The sequence below is a fragment of the Pinus tabuliformis genome, chromosome 9 (assembly GCF_031772625.1).
Source record: "Pinus tabuliformis cultivar Carrire ecotype Pingquan chromosome 9, CPIR1, whole genome shotgun sequence".
Lineage (NCBI taxonomy): Eukaryota > Viridiplantae > Streptophyta > Pinopsida > Pinales > Pinaceae > Pinus > Pinus tabuliformis.
Window position 1 is genome coordinate 1,047,000,309 of NC_142307.1, and position 21,455 is coordinate 1,047,021,763.

The 21,455-nt window shown below is 37.4% G+C and overlaps 1 protein-coding gene and 1 pseudogene across 1 annotated transcript; both read left to right on the top strand.

Moving 5' to 3' along the window:
* The first annotated feature begins 8,059 nt into the window (after nt 1-8,059).
* On the top strand, nt 8,060-9,195 carry LOC149152293 (PRA1 family protein B1 pseudogene; annotated as a pseudogene).
* Nucleotides 9,196-12,560: 3,365 nt separating this feature from the next.
* On the top strand, nt 12,561-20,903 carry LOC149152294 (uncharacterized). Its single transcript, XM_089440174.1, has 3 exons — nt 12,561-20,256; nt 20,350-20,442; nt 20,615-20,903. Exons 1-3 carry the CDS (start codon nt 20,128-20,130, stop codon nt 20,810-20,812), a joined length of 420 nt encoding a protein of 139 aa, XP_089296300.1. The 5' UTR covers nt 12,561-20,127; the 3' UTR covers nt 20,813-20,903.
* Nucleotides 20,904-21,455: the final 552 nt, after the last annotated feature.

Genomic DNA, 21,455 nt, shown 5'->3' on the forward strand with positions numbered 1-21,455 from the left:
TATCCACGTTTGCTTCCAATTTTGCATCCATGTTCACATCCTCTTTTGCATCAAATATTGCATCTATTTTTGCATCCACTTTTATGTCAGGTTTATGCATTGGGTTTTGCATCTCGTTATCTACTTTTGCATCTACTTACATTATATCCATTTTTTGCATCCAATTTTGTTTTGCCTGTTGCATCAATGTTTGCTTCCACTTTTACATCCATTTTTGCATCTTATTTTGCATATTTTTTGTCTATTGTTACATCCACTTTTTTTGCACCATATCTTGCGCCTACCATTGCAACCACATTTGCTTCCACGTTTGCATCCCCTATTGCATCCACTTTTGTTTCATCCATTTTTGCATATACTTTTGTTTCCGTTGTTGCATCCACATTTGTTTCACCACAATTTGTGCCAAGTTTTACACCTACCATTGGACCCATGTTTGCTTCCACTTTTGCCTTCATGTTTGCATCCAAGTTTGCATTGACAACTGCATCTACTTTTGCATCCACTTTTGTGTCAGGTTTTTCATGTTGTTGTCCATCTACTTATGTTGTATCCACTTTTCATCCAATTTTACTTCTATTGTTGCCCCCATTTCTATGTTCGCTTTTGCATCCCTTTTCCAACACTCATCATATTTTCTGCATTGATGATATTCCTTATGGCATTGACAATTATGAACAATTGATGACAATGTCAATAATATTGACAATGATGAAAATGAAGATGATGGCGATGACATGAATTGTGATTATGATGATAAAGACGATAGTGGTTACAATGACAATGATGATGATGGCAATGATTATGATGATGACGATGCTAATGACGTTGGCGAATCTTCCTAATTTTAGATGTTGTCATTGTCATAATCATAAGCATTATCTTTGGTGTCATGATCATCATTTTCATCTAGGTCATCATCAAAAACAATAATGGCATGAATGATGATGATGCATGATTACAACAATGTCGATAGAAATTACATTAATGATGATGATGGGGATGATAAAAATGACAATGACGATGATAATGGTGGTGATGATGATCATCATCGATCATCTGTCAAAAATAGAGTTGTTATTTCTCTTACGTATATCAATGTTTCCTAAACAACCCTTTTCTATCACTAATCACATTTTTTGGGTTGATGATATTTCTTACAACATCTACAATTATGAACAATTGCAAACAATGTCCATAATGATGATGATGATGGCATGAATGGTGATTATGATGATAATGTAATGATGGCAATAACAATGACAGGGATGATGGTGATGATGATGACAATGATTATGATAATGAGAATGACCTTACAATCTTATGGATTCGTGAACAATTACTAGTTTCAATACCATCTTCTAGATACGTATTACTATCATACTTTTTAAATTTTCTGTCTCTCTTGAGGTATCTTACTATAATGGTGTTGTCAACACTAGAAAGATATCTTGTTGTAATGGTGGTTCTAATGTTAGCACTAGCAAAGTTTGGTAGGGAGGATGCTACTACAAGAGGAATTCCTTCTAAGTGACTATGGCATTCAAAATGAGGCTTTATGGGCTGCTTGTTAACACATGTTCTCATGCTCATATAAAATTAATGTGAAAAGTTGCTTTAATTGGTTCCCATGCATAATTGATATTGATAATGGGGTGGTATAAAATTGTAATGGGCATATCCGTTAGTTAGTTATGATGGGTCAACAACATTGAAACCATCCAAGTGACATTTCACCTTGGAACAATCGTCGCTCGTGCGAAAACACGAAGTTTATGTAAATGAAAGTTGTGATTGTAGTGGAATTAAAACCATCGAGAAATATCAAAGAAGACGCTGCCTACCAGTTTTGAAAGACAACCAAGACATTGAACAACTATTTGCGTTAGGATGTAGTGAGGGAATCGAAGGAAATTTGGCAGCCCTAAGTTGCCATTACTATTGCCAATCACACATTCAATAGTAACCATAAAAGGTAGCCACATATAAACAGAACCTCGAGGTGTTGACAGTCAGAATCTATTGTAATAGCTTTGACGTATATATTGTTTTGTGTTTAGATGAGAATGAAGTGGGCTTCATCCAGGGTTCGGCTCAATCCTTGTCCATTCCATGCAGTGGTGTTTAATTCGCCAAGCAAGAGAATATTACGTGAGTGTTCAGAGTTAAATCAACAGAAATCAAGGACGTGTGATTGTCAAATTATTGCTCCTCCCTTATGATTGAGCGCTTGATGGGATGGTCATTATCCTCGGGTGATACTTTTATTCCCCATTTTCTATTGAAAAAGTAGCGTTTTTCTGTTCGATTATGATAGGATTAGATGAACGCTGGTTTGGGTGGATGTAGACCCATGTTTTTTTTTGGTGATCTTCAAATGTCTAAAGGATAAGAAAAAAATCCTTGACCAAGGTCCATGGTTTTGGGGATGAGTTGGTCTTCTAGTGAAGCCATGGTTTCCCAACTTCAATCCTCTCACTATGTTGCCGATGACTACTCTAGTATGGGTAAGATTCCCAGTTTTCCCATTCACTTTACCCATCTAGATCTCTTAGAAAAAGTGGGCAATTTTATTGGAAGATTCGTCAAAGTAGACAGGGAAAGACTTTTGAAAGGCATTTTCACCTATGTTTGCATATGTGTTTAGGTAGATCCCAATGAAGTTTTGCGAGATAAAATTGAGCTCAAGTGGATGGGAATTGTGTATTCCCAACCCCTGGACTATGAAAATACAACTTTTCGATATAGGAATTACCAACAAGATAGACACCTTCAAACTGTCTGTCCCTTTCCAATAGGGGCTTCCTCCTTACAGTCATCTAAGAACTCTAGCTGCAGTTGGAGAGGAAAGAGAGGGATCCAAAATGTAACACCCCTCCCTTGTGTGTCAAACTTTGCAAACCTAAGCTGAGAAAAGCTAGGTATGATGTGTAATATAAAAAGTAAATACATTATTAATAAATTAATCACTTGGAAAAGCGAGACACCAAGAGATGAGATTCTTGCCAAATCACATTGGTGAATGGGAAAGGATAATTCTTTCATGGTAAAGCTTCTCGATTTAATTCTAGATAAGTTGGATGGATTGGAGATAAATATCCATTGAGAAAAACATAAAAGTTGTGCGGGAGAGAAAGGCAATCTTCTATGAGGAAAATCCTCATGGGAGAGAAAGGTGAGCTTTTATGAGATAAGCCTACGCAAATGGATAAAAAGATCCATAAAAGCGAGACACCGCTAATGGAAACCATATCATGAAATAAGGTATTAAATACCCATTGCATAGATCAATTGGAGGCGGTTGATCCATGGCAAGAACCTCGACTTGGTGGTGAACTGAAGAGTCATTTCTAGGTTGGGTAGCGGTGCTCTGTTTTCCAAGTGTCGTTCTCTCTTTTGATCTAGTTTGACTCACTTGCGTGGATTGTTCTGTATGTTGGTTTCTTACCCTCTATGTTATAAATTCCTTAGCATATGAGAGAATTTGCTTGAGTTTTAAATGCACTGCATGTGGCGTTAATGAGATGATTTTATGGATGCTCGCATATGAACAATCATGGTTTGCAATCGCATAAACATTGCCCCAAAATCGATCCACGAGCCACCAGATCTCTCTCTACATGACTTCCAATAGTTCATCTGCGTTTCTTCGTGGTCAAAACGATTTCAGAAAAGGTATTTTTCTGCAAGAGAGTGCTAAAATTGCAAAGCACCATTATTTTCTTGTCGCCGTCATGAATCCTCTACACCTTGTCCTAATGAAATTATTTAGAGTTCTTGATTGGAAAAATTTGCCATATTTCAACTTTCTGGAAATATTTCATTAAATAAGCTACCGTATTATCTAAAATAAATCTGAAGAAAGAGGCCGTGCTCAAAACAATGTTTTAAGCAGCAAATTTCACAAGGGTTATTTCTGGTTCAGTTATTCTGAGATTTCAATGGAAAATTTTGACTCTATTTTGGCTTACAGGCAAGATTTCATAAACTAACGCTCTCTATAAATGGACTAGACAAGGTTGTGCTCAAAATTTTGTTTAAAAAATGGCAGAGTTTGGGAAGAAGTTCTTTAAGTTAATGGATCAACATTCAGATGCATTTCAAGTGGTTTGATTGAATGATTTCTGTCTCAGTTCCACACATTTAAAAGTTTTGGAGAATGGGAATTGATAATTCTGGTATTTGATGGTGTTCTATTCAAATTACACAGAAGAAGATAGAAAGCTAGGGCTCACAACCCCTACCTAAGAAATTCTGGTATTTGATGGTGTTCCCCCGACCAACCAATTGTTAGGCTCACAACCTGGCTAGGCAAGGTCAAGTTTAGGAACAACCTAGCTAGGCGAAGTGAGAGAGTACCATAGTTAAGTGCTGCAGGGTCAAAGAGAGAAGGTGAAGGGTTGGATGCCTCACCGATCAATGGGCTAAAGTAGGGGTTGGGTGCTTTGTCAAACCCCCCCCCCCGCTTCTTATTCACCAGTGTCATGTCGAGAGCAAGGAACATTCTGGCAAATTCAATACTAAGCATCAATCTGCGATGAAACAGGGGATTCCTCTATAATCGGCTATGGGCTTATCTAGAAGGGCACCTCCTGGCCTTATGACTGGCATCTACACCTCCTTCCTTCCATATGCTAAGGTCAATGGTGAAGTGGGTCTAATCTCTTGCTATGGAACTTCATGCATAGACAAGGAATCAATATCTACCTACTATGCCAAGGGGACTATTAGAAGGGTACTAAATAGGACTAAAGACTATTGGCTATTGGAATGGTTAAGTTATACTAGATCTAGATCTTTATCTCGGTAGAGAAGAGAGTAAAGAAGTGAAACGTAGAGATGCGAGTATCATATGTCTAGACGAGTATAATATGTATAGAGCTCGAGAACGAGTATCATATGTCTTTCTTATGCTCAAACAATATTCTCATTATTTGCTTTGTAGCTTCTCAATCCATCTCTCAAACTCCTGAGGGTCTCCATCTAGTTAGGGGAATTTTTCTTCAACCTCTTTCCCACCGATTCCTCTTCCTAATGATGATAGGATTTGGGCATGTTGTATTCTACCATTCTGCTGCTCATTTATTTATCCCTGCTAGAATTTTCATATTATTCTGTGTGTGTGTGTGTGTTTGCACACACATGAATGTTAGCCAATAAAAAATAAATCAACTCAATTTACTGATCACCTCAGCATATCTGTAATAGGCATGTTGATATGAAACTAGCTAAAATTTTAAATCCCATAACAATATGCATATTAGGAATCAAAATAGCATTTAATCAACCTGTCAAACCAACAATCACATCAAATGCAAAGTCATCATTAACACACATGTACCATGTAACAATTAAATTATCAAGTCAATTTTTTTTATTGTGTGGGTGTGTGTGAGCCTCTTCGGGTTTAGTGATTGCTCTTTTATGATCCACTCTGTAACTCTTAACAAAGCTTCTAACTTTATCTTTCAAGGCCCATCTAGTCCAAGTGTTGGACTTGGACCCTGATACCACTATGTAACTACCTCCCTTCCACCCCCTTAAAGGTTCCCAACCAGCTGAGGGGGGTGTTACTTATCGTCAACCTGATCCCCAGGGTCCATTACGAAGATGGGGTTAGAGAAAACTCTAATTATTGTAAGTCTATGGAATTAACTTTCGATATCACCATTGCATTTAGCTTGTTGAGAGCTTTCCGACAATACCAATTTTACCTTAATCATATTCCTAGATCAATAGTTACACTTGATTAAAGCTCATCCTATCACAAGAGGCCATGAAAACATATAAACTATGGCCTTTGCATAACTTTGACAAGACATCTTGGTGAGTCCCACCATCAAGCCCACGTCATATCGTTACAAGTTATTTCTACCCACGGTGCTCGGTGTCAACCAAGAAGAAGGGTGGCAGGAGGCGAGCGGTAAAGGTGGACTCAAGGTTCCACTTTGGAACTTTGATCGGGTCAGCCATGCCTCCATTGATGCTCTCACTATGTTGTAGGTTACAAAGAACTAAACAACAAGTGATGAGCAGTGGATGGCAAACAACTCTCCCAACGCTCTTAGTTCCACCTAGGCCCCACACTCAACTCTTTTGTCTACACTAAATTGCGTTGGTTATTGTGTTGATTTGATTGGTTTATTGAGGACATAAACGACAACTGATGGGTGATGGTCGGCACCAGTTCATGCGGCATGGTTTTGTTGGGATGTGGTTCCACCAGTGCCCACTTAGTCTCGGGCTCACCAACATAGGGATGAAGTTCAGTTCTCACACTACCTACCCGTCCTAATGACGTGGATGTAGTGGGCTTATAAAGTAGGATGATTGCTACCTCACCTAGCCTAACTACTCAAGGCCTTAATGTGTAATATAACCCAAGGCCTAAAGCCCAACTCTCGATTCACACTAAATAACCAGTGCATGAGTGGTCTGAACTATATGTTCATCAACATGTTCTTAGGGTACATTTACGTATACATAAACACATAACTACACTTTCATCATGAACATAATAATAAATAACATAGCCCAAGTAAGTATCGAAACCATAATTTTGCAAATGTTATTCCACTCATGAACATATCAACGAACTTCACAGCCAGGGAATTATCACATTTACAAACACACAAGATATTGCTTCAAAACAAAAGTCATCATAGTCCATAAGACAATATACACAAACATGTTACACTTATCTATGTGTTTCAATATGGTTGGAAACTGAAGGAGGGACTTCAACTCTCCATCCAACCATAGGCTAGTCACACTGTAGCCTTTATTGTAGCTAACCACCCGCCCCTTCGAACCAGATCTAAAGTTCGAGGGGATGTGTATTCAAGGAAATTCACACCCAAGGCTTAATCACATAACCATGATGAGGAGTCCACTGTCTAGGTGGTTTATCAATCACTTTCTAGCAGTAACCACCATAGTGATTCACTTGCTCTTTGGGTTAAAACACATGACTTCACCTAAGGCTAAATGGGTTATATCTCAGTTCCAAGAGGCGAAATCCACTGCTTTTGGTGGTTTATCAGTTGCATATTCATGGAAAGAATCGTAGGGGTCCATAATCCAATGTCCAGGTGGTTTATCAACCTCATGGCAAGCACCATAGTGACCCAATTCCTCCAATGAGTTCCCACTAGCCCTCCAAGCTTAAACACATGGTTCAATGGCCTTCATGCGGTCACAAGAAATGTATTCCTAATTCACAAAGCATTGGGTTCAATCGCACCCATCTTTACACATGTTATCTTCTCACCAACAACTTGACACAAATTTCTTCTCTAGTGTCTTCTCCCAAGACTCCCTTGTTTCACAGTCTCTAGCATTCTGCATGTTCTTTGTGCAACAAGCTTCCGTACCCATTATTATGTGCCTCTTCCACACACTTCGACTACTCTTCCACACTCTTCAACTTGTTGTCTAGTCATCTTTTTGTTTTCCCTTAAGGCTATCATCCTGTCTCAGCCACATTCCTTGAGGAAGGGGGACAATATGGGTGATGTCTTGTCTCAGCCACATTCCATGAGGAAGGGGGACAATATGGGTGATGTCCTTCCCCAATCTTCCCATTCCAAACTTCACTGCATGTTAGCGTAGTCAAGGTAGTCATGAGTTTAGTTTCACATAATTTACATATATTCAAAATTTACATAGTTGTATTCACATACACCAAGTACAATGAACTAAAATTATTACACATACCAAAATTTATCAACCATTTAATTTATATAACCACATTAATTATTAATTATCACAATTATATTATTTCTTCTAACATACATCACCCATCACCTAACACCACCCACCACCTAACACAATCCCATTAACAAATGCAAATTAAAGAAAATAACTATAATCGACCATTTTTATATTTATTAATATATTGATATTTTAATTCATAAAACCATTTTTCAGTTTTCCTTCCCACACAAAAGTCAACCATCCACTCTTACGACTACATAATTAACTAATATATCAACATAATATATACTAACTAAACATATAAAAATCATAAATGTTGAAGGACACACCGTTGGGCAATGTGAAAACCAAAGATGAAAAAATTAGTCTCAACAAATCAATACGAAAACGTCAAATTAGAGGGCTATTCATATTCATTGTTATGAGGCTGGTGTTGCCATTCCACACCGATAATACATTTTGATTCAGAAGGCCTCTGCTCCTGCACTGCTGCGATCTTTTCCACGTAGTTCCCTGCTTACAGACTCTAATACAGACCAGAACCAGAAAATGGCAGCTGCTTATAGCCCTCTTCCAACATCATCATCTGCAGACACGGTGCCTACAATAACGACGTTGCCAACGACGCCGACTGCCGCTCATGTTTTCTTCTCTGGGCTCTTAGAAGGTACCAACAACGCCCTTTCCCAAAGGAGGCCATGGCCGGAGCTCGTAGACCGCAACTCCCTGGCAAAGCCCGCATCCATGGCAGAAGCGGTCACCAGGGTCTGCAAGAACTGGACATACTTCCGCGTGAATTACCTCCTCCTGCTCTCTGGCGTTCTCGCTTTCAGCCTTTTGTCCAACCCTATCTCGTTTTTCCTCCTCGTTGCTCTCCTAGGGGGTTGGATCTTCCTTTATCTGTTGAGGAGGGAGCCCCTGGTTCTGCTCAATAGAACCTATAGCGACCGGGAGGTGTTGGGAATCCTGACAGTCCTTACGATTGTTATCGTCTTTATGACGAGCGTCGGGGCTGTGCTCATTTCGGCGTTGATGATCGGGGTAGCGATGGTGTGCGCACATGGCGCGTTTAGGGTTCCTGAAGATCTCTTTTTGGACGAAGAGGAGCTCGTTCCTGGATTTCTCTCCTTCCTCGATGGCCCTACCCCGGCTGTTGCCAATGTCTGAGGGGTTTTCCATGTACGCAAATTTGCTTAATTTCTAATTTTTCAGTTTGATCTGTATGAATTTTAAGAAGAATAGCAGGTTTAAAAAAAGACCATCTTAGGGTTTCTCTTTTTTCTTTATCAATTGGGGTTATTTGAATCTGGGAAAAGACATCAGGGTTGAATTGGGTTTCTATGGACAAAAAAATCATCGTAAGGTTTCTCTATTTTTGTTTCTGGTGGGTTTATGTGAATATGGGGGTAAACATTATGGTAGAATAGAATTTCTATGGATTCGAATAAAACGCGAGGGGAGAAAAAATGACTTTATATCTTCTTTTTTTTCGATCAATTTATGCAGTTTTCTGGTTCAAAGAAGTGACGGAAAATAAGAGACAGACGATTAATTGAAATTGCCATTGTTTAGAAAACTTGTGAAATAATTCATCCCACAGTGGGATTCATTTTTCCCTTGCGTTTTATTTTTCTTTAATTGTTTTATCTCTGTCAATTTTAAGAAGAAAAGGAGAAAAAACAACCATCTAAGGGTTTCCTTCTTTTCCTTTCTAAATTATGTTCGTGTGAATTTTGGGAAAAAAAATTAGGGTTGAATCGTGCTTATTCGGTTTATAAGGAAACTCGAGGGCTGTAAAACAATGTGTATATGCACCCTTTTTCTATCAGTTTATGGTGTTAGCTGATATGACAAGAATTGAAGACAATTTAATGGCATTGCTTTTCTTGAGCAAAAATTGGTAAAATAATTCATCTCCCCGCGGGGTGTTTTGCCCTTGCGTTCTGTTTACCTCGGTGAGAGTTTACCTGGTAAATCGGTGAGAGTTTACCTCTCCACTGGCCTAGGTTCGAGTCCAAGTGTGTTGTTTCTTACATCCTCTCACATATACGTGGTAATCCCCTGGGCGACACGTCCTAGGAGATTGATCCGTTCCTTCCAAAAAGAATGAGTTGTTTCTGTTAAAAAAAAAGACGAGCTCAAATAAATGGACCCGCATCCTTTTTTAATTATATCAGGTGATGTCTTGGAAAATCTGAGTAGGTACCGCCTGTAATTTCTTATTGGCCAGCAAATGGGTTTATGCATGCTCAGTGTTTTTGTTATGGTAGAACTGGTAATTGGGAAAAAGTTCTAGATCATCCTTTCTTGTTTAATTAGTGAAATGGTTTTTTCATGTTCCTTAATTTAGCTATCTTGAAAGGGAAAAGCTTGACTGTGGTGGGTTTACCGTTATTCATGGAAGAGTGAACCTGGTGTGCTTGCCAGTACAAGTCAAGGTGTTAAAGTCCCTGATTCAGATCTGTTCTTAGTGGAGTTTTGTTATGTGCAGATTTCTTTAGGTTTGAACTAGCAGATATTGTTCATAGAAAGCATTGCTGCTATGTCCTTAACAAGATCCCATTGTATTTTTCATTTCTTATGAATTTCGGAAAAATAGATTCAGTTATACTGCAAATTTGATGTCGTTTATGCATTCCATACTCTCCATGCAATTGTTTGCCGTAGTAGCAGTATATATGGTTTTGTGAGTGGGATTTTGCTTTAAAAGAATTTTTGCTCCATATTTTTAGAATTGTAGAGATGGTTTCATTTAAGGGCCGTCGAAAGCTGTTTTCAGTTATTAAAGTTTTTCATATCTGTAGTCTTTAGTTCCTGTTATAAAAGTGAGTGGGTATTCTTTGCTGCAAGGAAGGTTCTTGTTTTGGGGGTTGATACCGATGCAAAAACTCATTTTAAATTTGACAACATCCAATTTCAGAAAAATTGCATGTGAAATTTAATTTTGATAGTTTTATCATTTATGATTTGAATTTTATAGGCATTATCAAAAGTTTCTTTATATGTTGGACTGTTGTAGTTGACGGTATTCGTAATGGACTCTGCATACACTCTATATGGATGGAAGATAACTTTGGAGTAACGCACGGCCTACAAGCAGGAGAGTGAATATCTGACACATATTTGTTTGACTGCTAGGTTCAGATTGCAACCAAAACTTAGGCTTATGAGAGATTTTATTTGAACTCATCCATGAAAACTTGAAAATTGACTGACATGACCCAGCTTATAGATAAATGTATCACAAATAGAATAATGGTTACAAAGTATGGCAGATTGTCATAAAATGCAAATTCGTTTTTGCAACCTTCTGAGAGGTTGAGCAGATTTGGAATAATCAAAGTTGACTGAATCCTATACGCTCTGTTCATATGTCTCCCCGTTGTCCAATTCTGCTCAAATTTTGTCCCTCTGTACACCTATGGGCAATATCTCTAAAAATATGTCCCTCCACACATCTAACATTCCTCTGTAGTAGGTTGTTCATATTTCTTCATTTCGGTAAATGTGGATGCATTGCTTTGTTGTGCATGTTGTGGGCATGTAGCCCCCTGCTGCATGTTGTAGGCTTTAAGAGATGGTCCCTGCCTTCCTATGTATTATCTATAAACTCCTAGAACATGTGTTCTTGGTGCCTCCCTATTCCCTATACATGATCCAAAATCTACAGCTGCTAAATGACTTTTCTTAGGCCCTCAAATAATTGGCCATCAAGGTGATTTGTGATGACCTCCACCCAAAGCCTCCTCGGCAACACATGCTCCTTGAACCTAATTCAAGGTGCGAGGCATTAGTATATGAAAACTTTCTCAAAAACTTTCAATCCATATACAAATTTATATATTTTTAAACGTTTCTATGTTCGAGTGAGAGATCTCAATAGCCCCGTGAATCTAGATTCACAATCTCCTATGGCTCTGTCTACTGGGTGCATTAACTTCATTCAATTAACTTTCTGTAAGCCCTTTTGAGAGGTAACGTTTTTGAACTTGCTACTCAATAATTACCTAGTTTACCAAAGGAATATCTAACCCAAGCTGCAGTAATAAAGTCTTCCACCATAATAAGGTGTTACTCTTAACATAAAAATTCAGCATCTGTTCTTTGTGATTAGTATAATCATGTACCTAGCCATGTTCTCTCTCCACCAATATCACACCAAAACCTTTTCTCGTTCTTTATATGGGTTGCCTCTCGGGAAAATTGTTGATTCCTCACTCAAAATTGAATTACGACTAGATTCTATGTTTAGTTAGTATTTTCATTATATCAGTGATTTTTTGAAATGATTGCATCGTGATTATAACTTCACAAATAGATATACTATTCTGACCCCTCTCTCTTTGTTGAGCAGGTTGGCATGTAATTTGTACTTGGGTTCACTAATAGATATACTATTCTGATCCCCCTCTCTTTGTTGAGCAGATTAGTGTGTAATTTGTACTTGGTTTCATGCGTAATGACCATTTGTTGCCCTATCTTTTCCTTTTTTTTTCCTGTTCTATCCATCACAACTCGATTATGCTAGGGCACTAGGAGCGACAGTGGGATCTAATAATTTGTTAGCTTAAAGATAATTAAGATGAATAACTTTAACAATCTATACTGCATGCAGGTCCATAGGTCCTAGTGTGTAAAATTGTGCTCTCGTACCATTTGAAATGTTATTCACAACATTATAATGACTAAACTATATATATATATATATATATATATATATATATATATATATATATTGCGTGGAATTAAATGTCCTCAATAATCTCAAATAAGTGTTTATTCTTTTCAACTAAATAACAACACGGGCTACTTTAAAGCTTCACATAATTCCATCATACTTGATATTTCTATTTCAATAATTGTGTTTGAAACATATGCAAATAATAGAGGGGGTTTCTATTATGATAATAGAGAATAGCTTCGATTATGTATAGAGCTCGAGATAAGAGTAAAGAAGTGAAACGTAGAGATGCGAGTATCATATGTCTAGACGAGTATAATATGTATAGGCGAGTATCTTCAGGTGCTCAAGAACGATTACTAAAACAGTCAGTTAATTCTGCAATTTAAAGGATGAAAAAGGAGGTTATAGGAGTCTAGTTTTGGTTCTCATCCACAATGTCACACTAGTCTGCCTGGGCATGGTTCTCATGGCTTAATAGTGAATTGAGGAGTCATAATACCACAGATCACTAAACACGAACAACTAAGGTAGCCCAAGGACAATAGCCATCTTTACACATTAATTAACAGGTCTTACATTAATTATCCTAGGGGGTTTTAATACTTCCAAATGCTTAAAAAACAGTTAGCAGAGCATTCACATTACACATTCCAGCAATCTTTTCTATAAACCAACCAAATGCAGTCAGGAGAGCCCTCCTTTTAAATTATACAACCTTATTGTTAGTATGATCAACCTTATTTTAATATATAGTGTGACAAACCGTATGTGACAGGCAGGTGGAAAACGTTTCTCGCAATTGACTAAGCGACGTCCTGCGAGCCAGACTTGAGACGGAAACCCTCGTCAGAATTATATGCTTGGCTCTTTTCCAAACAAATGAAGAGTCAATGAGGTTTTGTGTAATCACTTCTGGTATCGTATTGGGTTAACCCACCCCCTTTTTTATTCCAATAAGCAGAGGTGGTCACTATGGTAATCCGATTTCAATTTGTAGTTAGAAAATGGGGTCACAACTTTCCATATTTTTTGTTTTGTTTTGTCTTTTTACATCAAACAATAGTATATTTATTAGAACCATAGTCAACTAAACAAACAGGAAACAATTTATTTGACAGGTGGAAGAAGTGATAGGCTTAGAGCAATTGAATTGTAGGCCATGCTTCTTGACAAATTGATGAACAGATGTCTCCTTACTTGAGATTTAGGTTGGCACCATGGCACCATCCTGTCCATCATTATACACTAATCTTTTCATTATCTTCTTCACTGTGAATGACTGGCCTGTTCCCTGCAAATAGATCTGAGCATAGAGGAGCCAATCCAAGAACAGTAATCTCTAGCACAAGACAATATTAATGATCTAAATACCTAATCCTGAAGCTTGAGTTTGATTTTTCTCTACTGGTTCTGAATCTCTAATTGAGAATCTCCCACTCGTCATTATCAAACCTTCTCCTTCATCATTGGCATCAGCTACACTGCTGAGGTACTTTGGTTGGTTGTCATTGGACTTGAGAGCTTGAAGTTTCAAATGATTATAGTAACAGACAACGAGAAAAGCCAGTCCAAACCCACTCAAGTTTATGACTGTAACCTTTTCATTTATTACAGACAAAGATTATGTTATGAGCAGCCAGTCCTTGACAAGACCAGCAACATTCATAGTCAAGGCTGAAGTCTTTCCTATCAGAAGAAACACTGCAAGGTTAAGAGCCAAGGCACAAGCAGAAATGTCATGTAACCCAAATCAGAGGAAGAGACCCTGATTATCAGAAATGGGTATTCTACTAAGGCCCAGGGGTTGCTGAGAAAAACAAGGCAACAAGGAGCAACAAAGATGTGATGGGATTCAACTTAATCCCTTTTGATGTTCGTGGAATTTGTATGAGAACCAATTGGGTAGTCTCACATGCAACTGCACTTAACTGGAGAATCACCTCCCATGCATTCATCTTGGCCTCCCCATAAGCTGAAATAGTAACTCCAATGGATATGGCCAACATATTGGCCTCGGGCTCACCTTTATAAGCTTCTTTCTTCAGGGAAACCACAATCAAATACACAACAATGGGAATTAGAGCTTTCAGCATTTGAAATAATGATACTGAGAGGAAAACATAGGAAGAATTTGAAAACGAGAGACCCAAAGAATACACTTATCAATACTATGTGTTCAACGAGCTTGAAGACTCTTACAATAGCAACAGCCAGTGTTGAGTAGAAGCCCATGTGAATCATGGTGGGACTGATCACACTAAAGTTGTAAAGCAATGGCAACTCCAATGGATATGGCTAACATATTGGCCATGGCCTCACCTTTATAAAATTCTTTCTTCAGGGGAACTGCAATCGAATGCATATCAAATGGGCACAAGAGCTTTCAACATTTGAAATATCGATACTTTGAGAGACATGCACCAAGGGCTGCATCATTTAGGATTTGTACTCAGTTTAGGTGTCATATTCAAGGGGAAGTTGTTATGCTTTCCACCACTTCATAGATTGTTAGAGTGATGAAACAAAAGAGGCTCCCTCTTGAGGCTAGATTATGTCATTCATATCAGCTGTGTTGTTGATGTCCTAGCTAAGCCAGGTCTTGCCAAAACTCTGTTGAGGTTCAAAATTTATTATAAACTGAAATGTCTTCACAAGAATTGACCTCATAAAATGCCATAATCACAAGATATGCCATACATGGCTGTGATTATGGCTCGCAAGACCCTTAGACTTTGAGCAATGAGGCTCGCAACATCACTTATGATTATGCACTCTACAATTCTGTGACCAGCTGAATGTCAAGCAATTGAACCACGATTTAAATCCTATTTTGTCAGCAATAAGTACTATACTTTGTCTTTATTTAGTGTAGAGAACCAAGCACTTATTCTGCTCATCTATAGAAGGGACAATGGTTGTTTGCCTATGAGGTATAAGGAAATCCTATCAGATGTTTTGTATTTTCGTATGGAATTGAACCATACTCCTGCACACTGTAACATTCATATATATCAACCTGTAGAGGCTTTAATAACACCTGGTATTCTGGTTAGTGATTTTATTGGACCTCATGTGCATATCCTACATGCACAGGATGGACTATTCATATGTTACAGGGTATTATTCTTATTATTTAGGGTGCACATCTTCAGGTGCTCAAGAACGATTACTAGAACAGTCAGTTAATTCTGCAATTTAAAGGATGAAAAAGGAGGTTATAGGAGTCTAGTTTTGGTTCTCATCCACAATGTCACACTAGTCTGCCTGGGCATGGTTCTCATGGTTTAATAGTGACTTGAGGAGTCATAATACCACAGATCACTAAACACGAACAGCTAAGGTAGCCCAAGGACAATAGCCATCTTTACACATTAATTAACAGGTCTTACATTAATTATCCTAGGGGGTTTTAATACTTCCAAATGCTTAAAAAACAGTTAGCAGAGCATTCACATTACACATTCCAGCAATCTTTTCTATAAACCAACCAAATGTAGTCAGGAGAGCCCTCCTTTTAAACTATACAACCTTATTGTTAGTATGATCAACCTTATTTTAATATATAGTGTGACAAACCATATGTGACAGGCAGGTGGAAAACTTTTCTCGCAATTGACTAAGCGACGTCCTGCGAGCCAGAATTGAGACGGAAACCCTCGTTAGAAGTATATGCTTGGCTCTTTTCCAAACAAATGAAGAGTCAATGAGGTTTTGTGTAATCACTTCTGGTATCGTATTGGGTTAACCCACCCCCTTTTTAATTCCAATAAGCAGAGGTGGTCACTATGGTAATCCGATTTCAATTTGTAGTTAGAAAATGGGGTCACAACTTTCCATATTTTTTGTTTTTTTTTTTGTCTTTTTACATCAAACAATAGTATATTTATTAGAACCATAGTCAACTAAACAAACAGGAAACAATTTATTTGACAGGTGGAAGAAGTGATAGGCTTAGAGCAATTGAATTGTAGGCCATGCTTCTTGACAAATTGATGAACAGATGTCTCCTTACTTGAGATTTAGGTTGGCACCATGGCACCATCCTGTCCATCATTATACACTAATCTTGTCATTATCTTCTTCACTGTGAATGACTGGCTTGTTCCCTGCAAATAGATCTGGGCATAGAGGAGCCAATCCAAGAACAGTAATCTCTAGCACAAGACAATATTAATGATCCAAATACCTAATCCTGAAGCTTGAGTTTGATTTTTCTCTACTGGTTCTGAATCTCTGATTAAGAATCTCCCACTCATCATTATCAAACCTTCTCCTTCATCATTGGCATCAGCTGCACTACTGAGGTACTTTGGTTGGTTGTCATTGGACTTGAGAGCTTGAAGTTTCAAATGATTATAGTAACAAACAGCCAGAAAAGCCAGTCCACACCCACTCAAGTTTATGACTGTAACCTTTTCATTTATTACAGACAAAGATTATGTTATGAGCAGCCAGTCCTTGACAAGACCAGCAACATTCATAGTCAAGGATGAAGTCTTTCCTATCAGAAGAAACACTGCAAGATTAAGAGCCAAGGCACAAGCATAAATGTCATGTAATCCAAATCAAAGGAAGAGACCCTGATTATGAGAAATGGGTATTCTACTAAGGCCCAGGGGGTGCTGAGAAAAACAAGGCAACAAGGAGCAACAAAGATGTGATGGGATTCAACTTAATCCCTTTTGATGTTTGTGGAATTTGTATGAGAACCAATTGGGTAGTCTCACATGCAACTGCACTTAACTGGAGAATCACCTCCCATGCATTCATCTTGGCCTCCCCATAAGCTGAAATAGTAACTCCAATGGATATGGCCAACATATTGGCCTCGGGCTCACCTTTCTAAGCTTCTTTCTTCAGGGAAACCACAATCAAATACACAACAATGGGAATTAGAGCTTTCAGCATTTGAAATAATGATACTGAGAGGAAAACATAGGAAGAATTTGAAAACGAGAGACCCAAAGAATACACTTATCAATACTATGGGTTCAACGAGCTTGAAGACTCTTACAATAGCAACAGCCAGTGTTGAGTAGAAGCCCATGTGAATCATGGTGGGACTGATCACACTAAATTTGTCAAGCAATGGCAACTCCAATGGATATGGCTAACATATTGGCCATGGCCTCACCTTTATAAGATTCTTTCTTCAGGGGAACTGCAATCGAATGCATATCAAATGGGCACAAGAGCTTTCAACATTTGAAATATCGATACTTTGAGAGACATGCACCAAGGGCTGCATCATTTAGGATTTGTACTCAGTTTAGGTGTCATATTCAAGGGGAAGTTGTTATACTTTCCACCACTTCATAGATTGTTAGAGTGATGAAACAAAAGAGGCTCCCTCTTGAGGCTAGATTATGTCATTCATATCAGCTGTGTTGTTGATGTCCTAGCTCAGCCAGGTCTTGCAAAAACTCTGTTGAGGTTCAAAATTTATTATAAACTGAAATGTCTTCACAAGAATTGACCTCATAAAATGCCATAATCACAAGATATGCCATACATGGCTGTGATTATGGCTCGCAAGACCCTTAGACTTTGAGCAATGAGGCTCGCAACATCACTTATGATTATGCACTCTACAATTCTGTGACCAGCTGAATGTCAAGCAATTGAACCGCGATTTAAATCCTATTTTGTCAGCAATAAGTACTATACTTTGTCTTTATTTAGTGTAGAGAACCAAGCACGTATTCTGCTCATCTATAGAAGGGACAATGGTTGTTTGCCTATGAGGTATAAGGAAATCCTATCAGATGTTTTGTATTTTCGTATGGAATTGAATCATACTCCTGCACACTATAACATTCATATATATCAACCTGTAGAGGCTTTAATAACACCTGGTATTCTGGTTATTGATTTTATTGGACCTCATGTGCATATCCTACATGCACAGGATGGACTATTCATATGTTACAGGGTATTATTCTTATTATTTAGGGTGCACATCTTCAGGTGCTCAAGAATGATTACTAGAAGAGTCAGTTAATTCTGCAATTTAAAGGATGAAAAAGGAGGTTATAGGAGTCTAGTTTTGGTTCTCATCCACAATGTCACACTAGTTTGCCTGGGCATGGTTCTCATGGTTTAATAGTGACTTGAGGAGTCATAATACCACAGATCACTAAACACGAACAGCTAAGGTAGCCCAAGGACAATAGCCATATTTACACATTAATTAACAGGTCTTACATTAATTATCCTAGGGGGTTTTAATACTTCCAAATGCTTAAAAAACAGTTAGCAGAGCATTCACATTACACATTCCAGCAATCTTTTCTATAAACCAACCAAATGCAGTCAGGAGAGCCCTCCTTTTAAACTATACAACCTTATTGTTAGTATGATCAACCTTATTTTAATATATAGTGTGACAAACCGAATGTGACAGGCAGGTGGAAAACTTTTCTCGCAATTGACTAAGCGACGTCCTGCGAGCCAGACTTGAGACGGAAACCCTCGTCAGAAGTATATGCTTGGCCCTTTTCCAAACAAATGAAGAGTTAATGAGGTTTTGTGTAATCACTTCTGGTATCGTATTGGGTTATTGTTAGAAGCGATAATTGGATTCGGATTCTCATCAAGTGAGTTGTTCTGCTTTCTCAATTTGAGAGGGTTTGTTTGGAGGGAAAAACGAAAGAGGACATACAAGAATAGTGAGGGGAAAGACGCAGAGGAAGAGGATTGAGAACATCGCCAGCAGGCAGGCTACATTTTCCAAATGTAGGTGGATTGCTGAAGAAAGCTTACGAGCTCTCGGTGCTCTGCACTGCAAAAGTTGAACTTGTGATTTTCTCCCCAGCAGGAAAGCTCTATGAACTGTTTTTTAGTGCAAATCCTACTATTTTGATTCTAATAATCATGGCTATGCAAACCTCATGAGATTCTTACTAATAACCCCGGTGGTGCAAGCCCTAGTAAGTTCGATGTTGAAAAACTTAGTGTAAAACCTCCAAATCGCTGGTTTTGTTGTAGTGCTTATTGGAGAGTATATAAAAAATTTCACACCTTTTTATGAGATATGGGAGGAAAACATGTTAAAGATTTTTAATAAATATAAAATTTCCAAAATGATGCTAGTTACGTGTGATTCTTTTTTCATTGTTTGTGATTATGAAAAATGAAACTCAATGTTTTTTCATTAGTGCACACATATTTCATTATATAATTGCATATAGAAAAATCATTCCAGAGCTGATAACAATAAAAGTGAAGAATTTATGGTCCAACGTTATATTTAAGGGAGATGTTTAAGGATGACGTTTGAATTTTGTTTTTCATTTTAAGACATTTGGAGCAAATATTAGGAAGGAATTTGAGAAAGGATTGTCCTTGATTTTCGAAAATGGAGTTGTTCCTTTCCAGCCATATGCCCCAAGTGACCATCAAAGGGAGAGCTCATATGGATTTTGGATGTTTTCTTTATAGCCATTTTTTTACACATATCCATAGAGTCCCCATGCCATTGATGTGAATTACTTGTTCGGTTTTTTTTAACCAAAATTTTTACCCAAACAAGAAAAATTTAAAAAATGCCTCAAGATCAAAGACTGAAACAAAGACCTATTGACATACCTTTTAAAGTATGGAAAGAACTTGTAAAATCATATGAGAAGTTGGATGCACAAAGAAAAGCCGGCAATGAGAGCATTCAGGTATTGAATTTTTCATTAAACATTATTTAGAATGTATTAATACTTATAAGTATCTTAGACATGTATTTGTGTGAAAATAAATTGAATTGGTTTATGTTTAAGGACAAGGCATCCAAGGCGAGGTTAACCAAGACAAAAGTCACTCATCGTAGTGGCCAGAAAGGTTTAAAAGCACTGATAACAACCTTTGTAAGTATATTAAACATGTGATATTTTTTTAATAAATTTTGTACTAGAAGAAAGTCATTGTTATCTAATTTCTCCCTATTTACTGATTGATAGGAACTAAAATATGGAAGACCTCCAAATCATTTGGAAAAGGAGGTGCTGCAGCAAAAGAGATGGGTTGAATTTGTTGTTTGGATGGACTCTATGGTATGTAATCTTAGTTGGATTTCCAATATACTTTTAAACCATATTTTCATTTTATTTTTTAGTACTATTAGATATTATATCTTACCTCATTTTATGGTTAACATTGTATAACAAAAACATGTGTTGTGTTATGTAATTAATACTAACATGTAATATTGATTTTTTTTGTCAGAATGCTATAGGTAATGATTGCCAAGAAGATGATCCAAATTATGTTCAACATATATCAGGAGATGATGAGGATGAGGATGAGGATGATGGTGGTGAAGGAGGAGATGATGATGATAGTTGCGGTGTTGGTGATGATGTGGATCAGAGTAATGAGGATGGTCAAGATGATCATGAGGATGATCTTGGTGGTGGTAGCTAGGCATGCACATGCATTGTTTTTTATGAAGAAATTATTGTGTAGAATGACATTGCTATGTTTAGATGGGTGTTGTGAATTTACCCTATATCAATGAGACATTTGATTTTGTAATCATACGATGAGTTTGATTTATGTATGTTGTTAATTTATCGTAGAATAACGATATTCATGAAATATTTTGATTTGTTAATCATATTTGAATTTTAATTGTTTTGATTAAAAATAATACTGATTTTATTAGTATTATGTTGCTATTTTATACATGTTTTGAAAATTGTTAATGACACATTGTTATTTTTTTGGATGGATGTTGTCAATTTCTCTTAAATTTCTTTACAAATGATTTTGAATTGTGATATCTGCTTTAATGATATTTAGAAACTATCATATATTTCACTATGAATCTATAAAGGGGGTCATATATGTAAAGAAAAATATACTCTATATAAGAAGTCAAATGCGGATGTAACCATGGATGCAAAATTGAAAGTAAAATTGGATGTTAAACTAGGAATTAATAAAAAATGCAAACAATTGACATACAAAGTGTTTTAAATTAGAAGTGAAAAATTGTGCAATAGTTGACACAAAGAAGGGAACAAAACATGGCATACAAAAGGATATCAAATTGGACAAAAACAAG

Coding starts and splice junctions, on each gene's coding strand:
- LOC149152294 (XM_089440174.1), top strand. CDS start 20,128: ATGTATTTGTGTGAAAATAAATTGAATTGGTTTATGTTTAAGGACAAG. Junction 20,257..20,349: donor AAGCACTGATAACAACCTTT/GTAAGTATATTA, acceptor ACTGATTGATAG/GAACTAAAATATGGAAGACC. Junction 20,443..20,614: donor TTGTTTGGATGGACTCTATG/GTATGTAATCTT, acceptor TTTTTTTGTCAG/AATGCTATAGGTAATGATTG.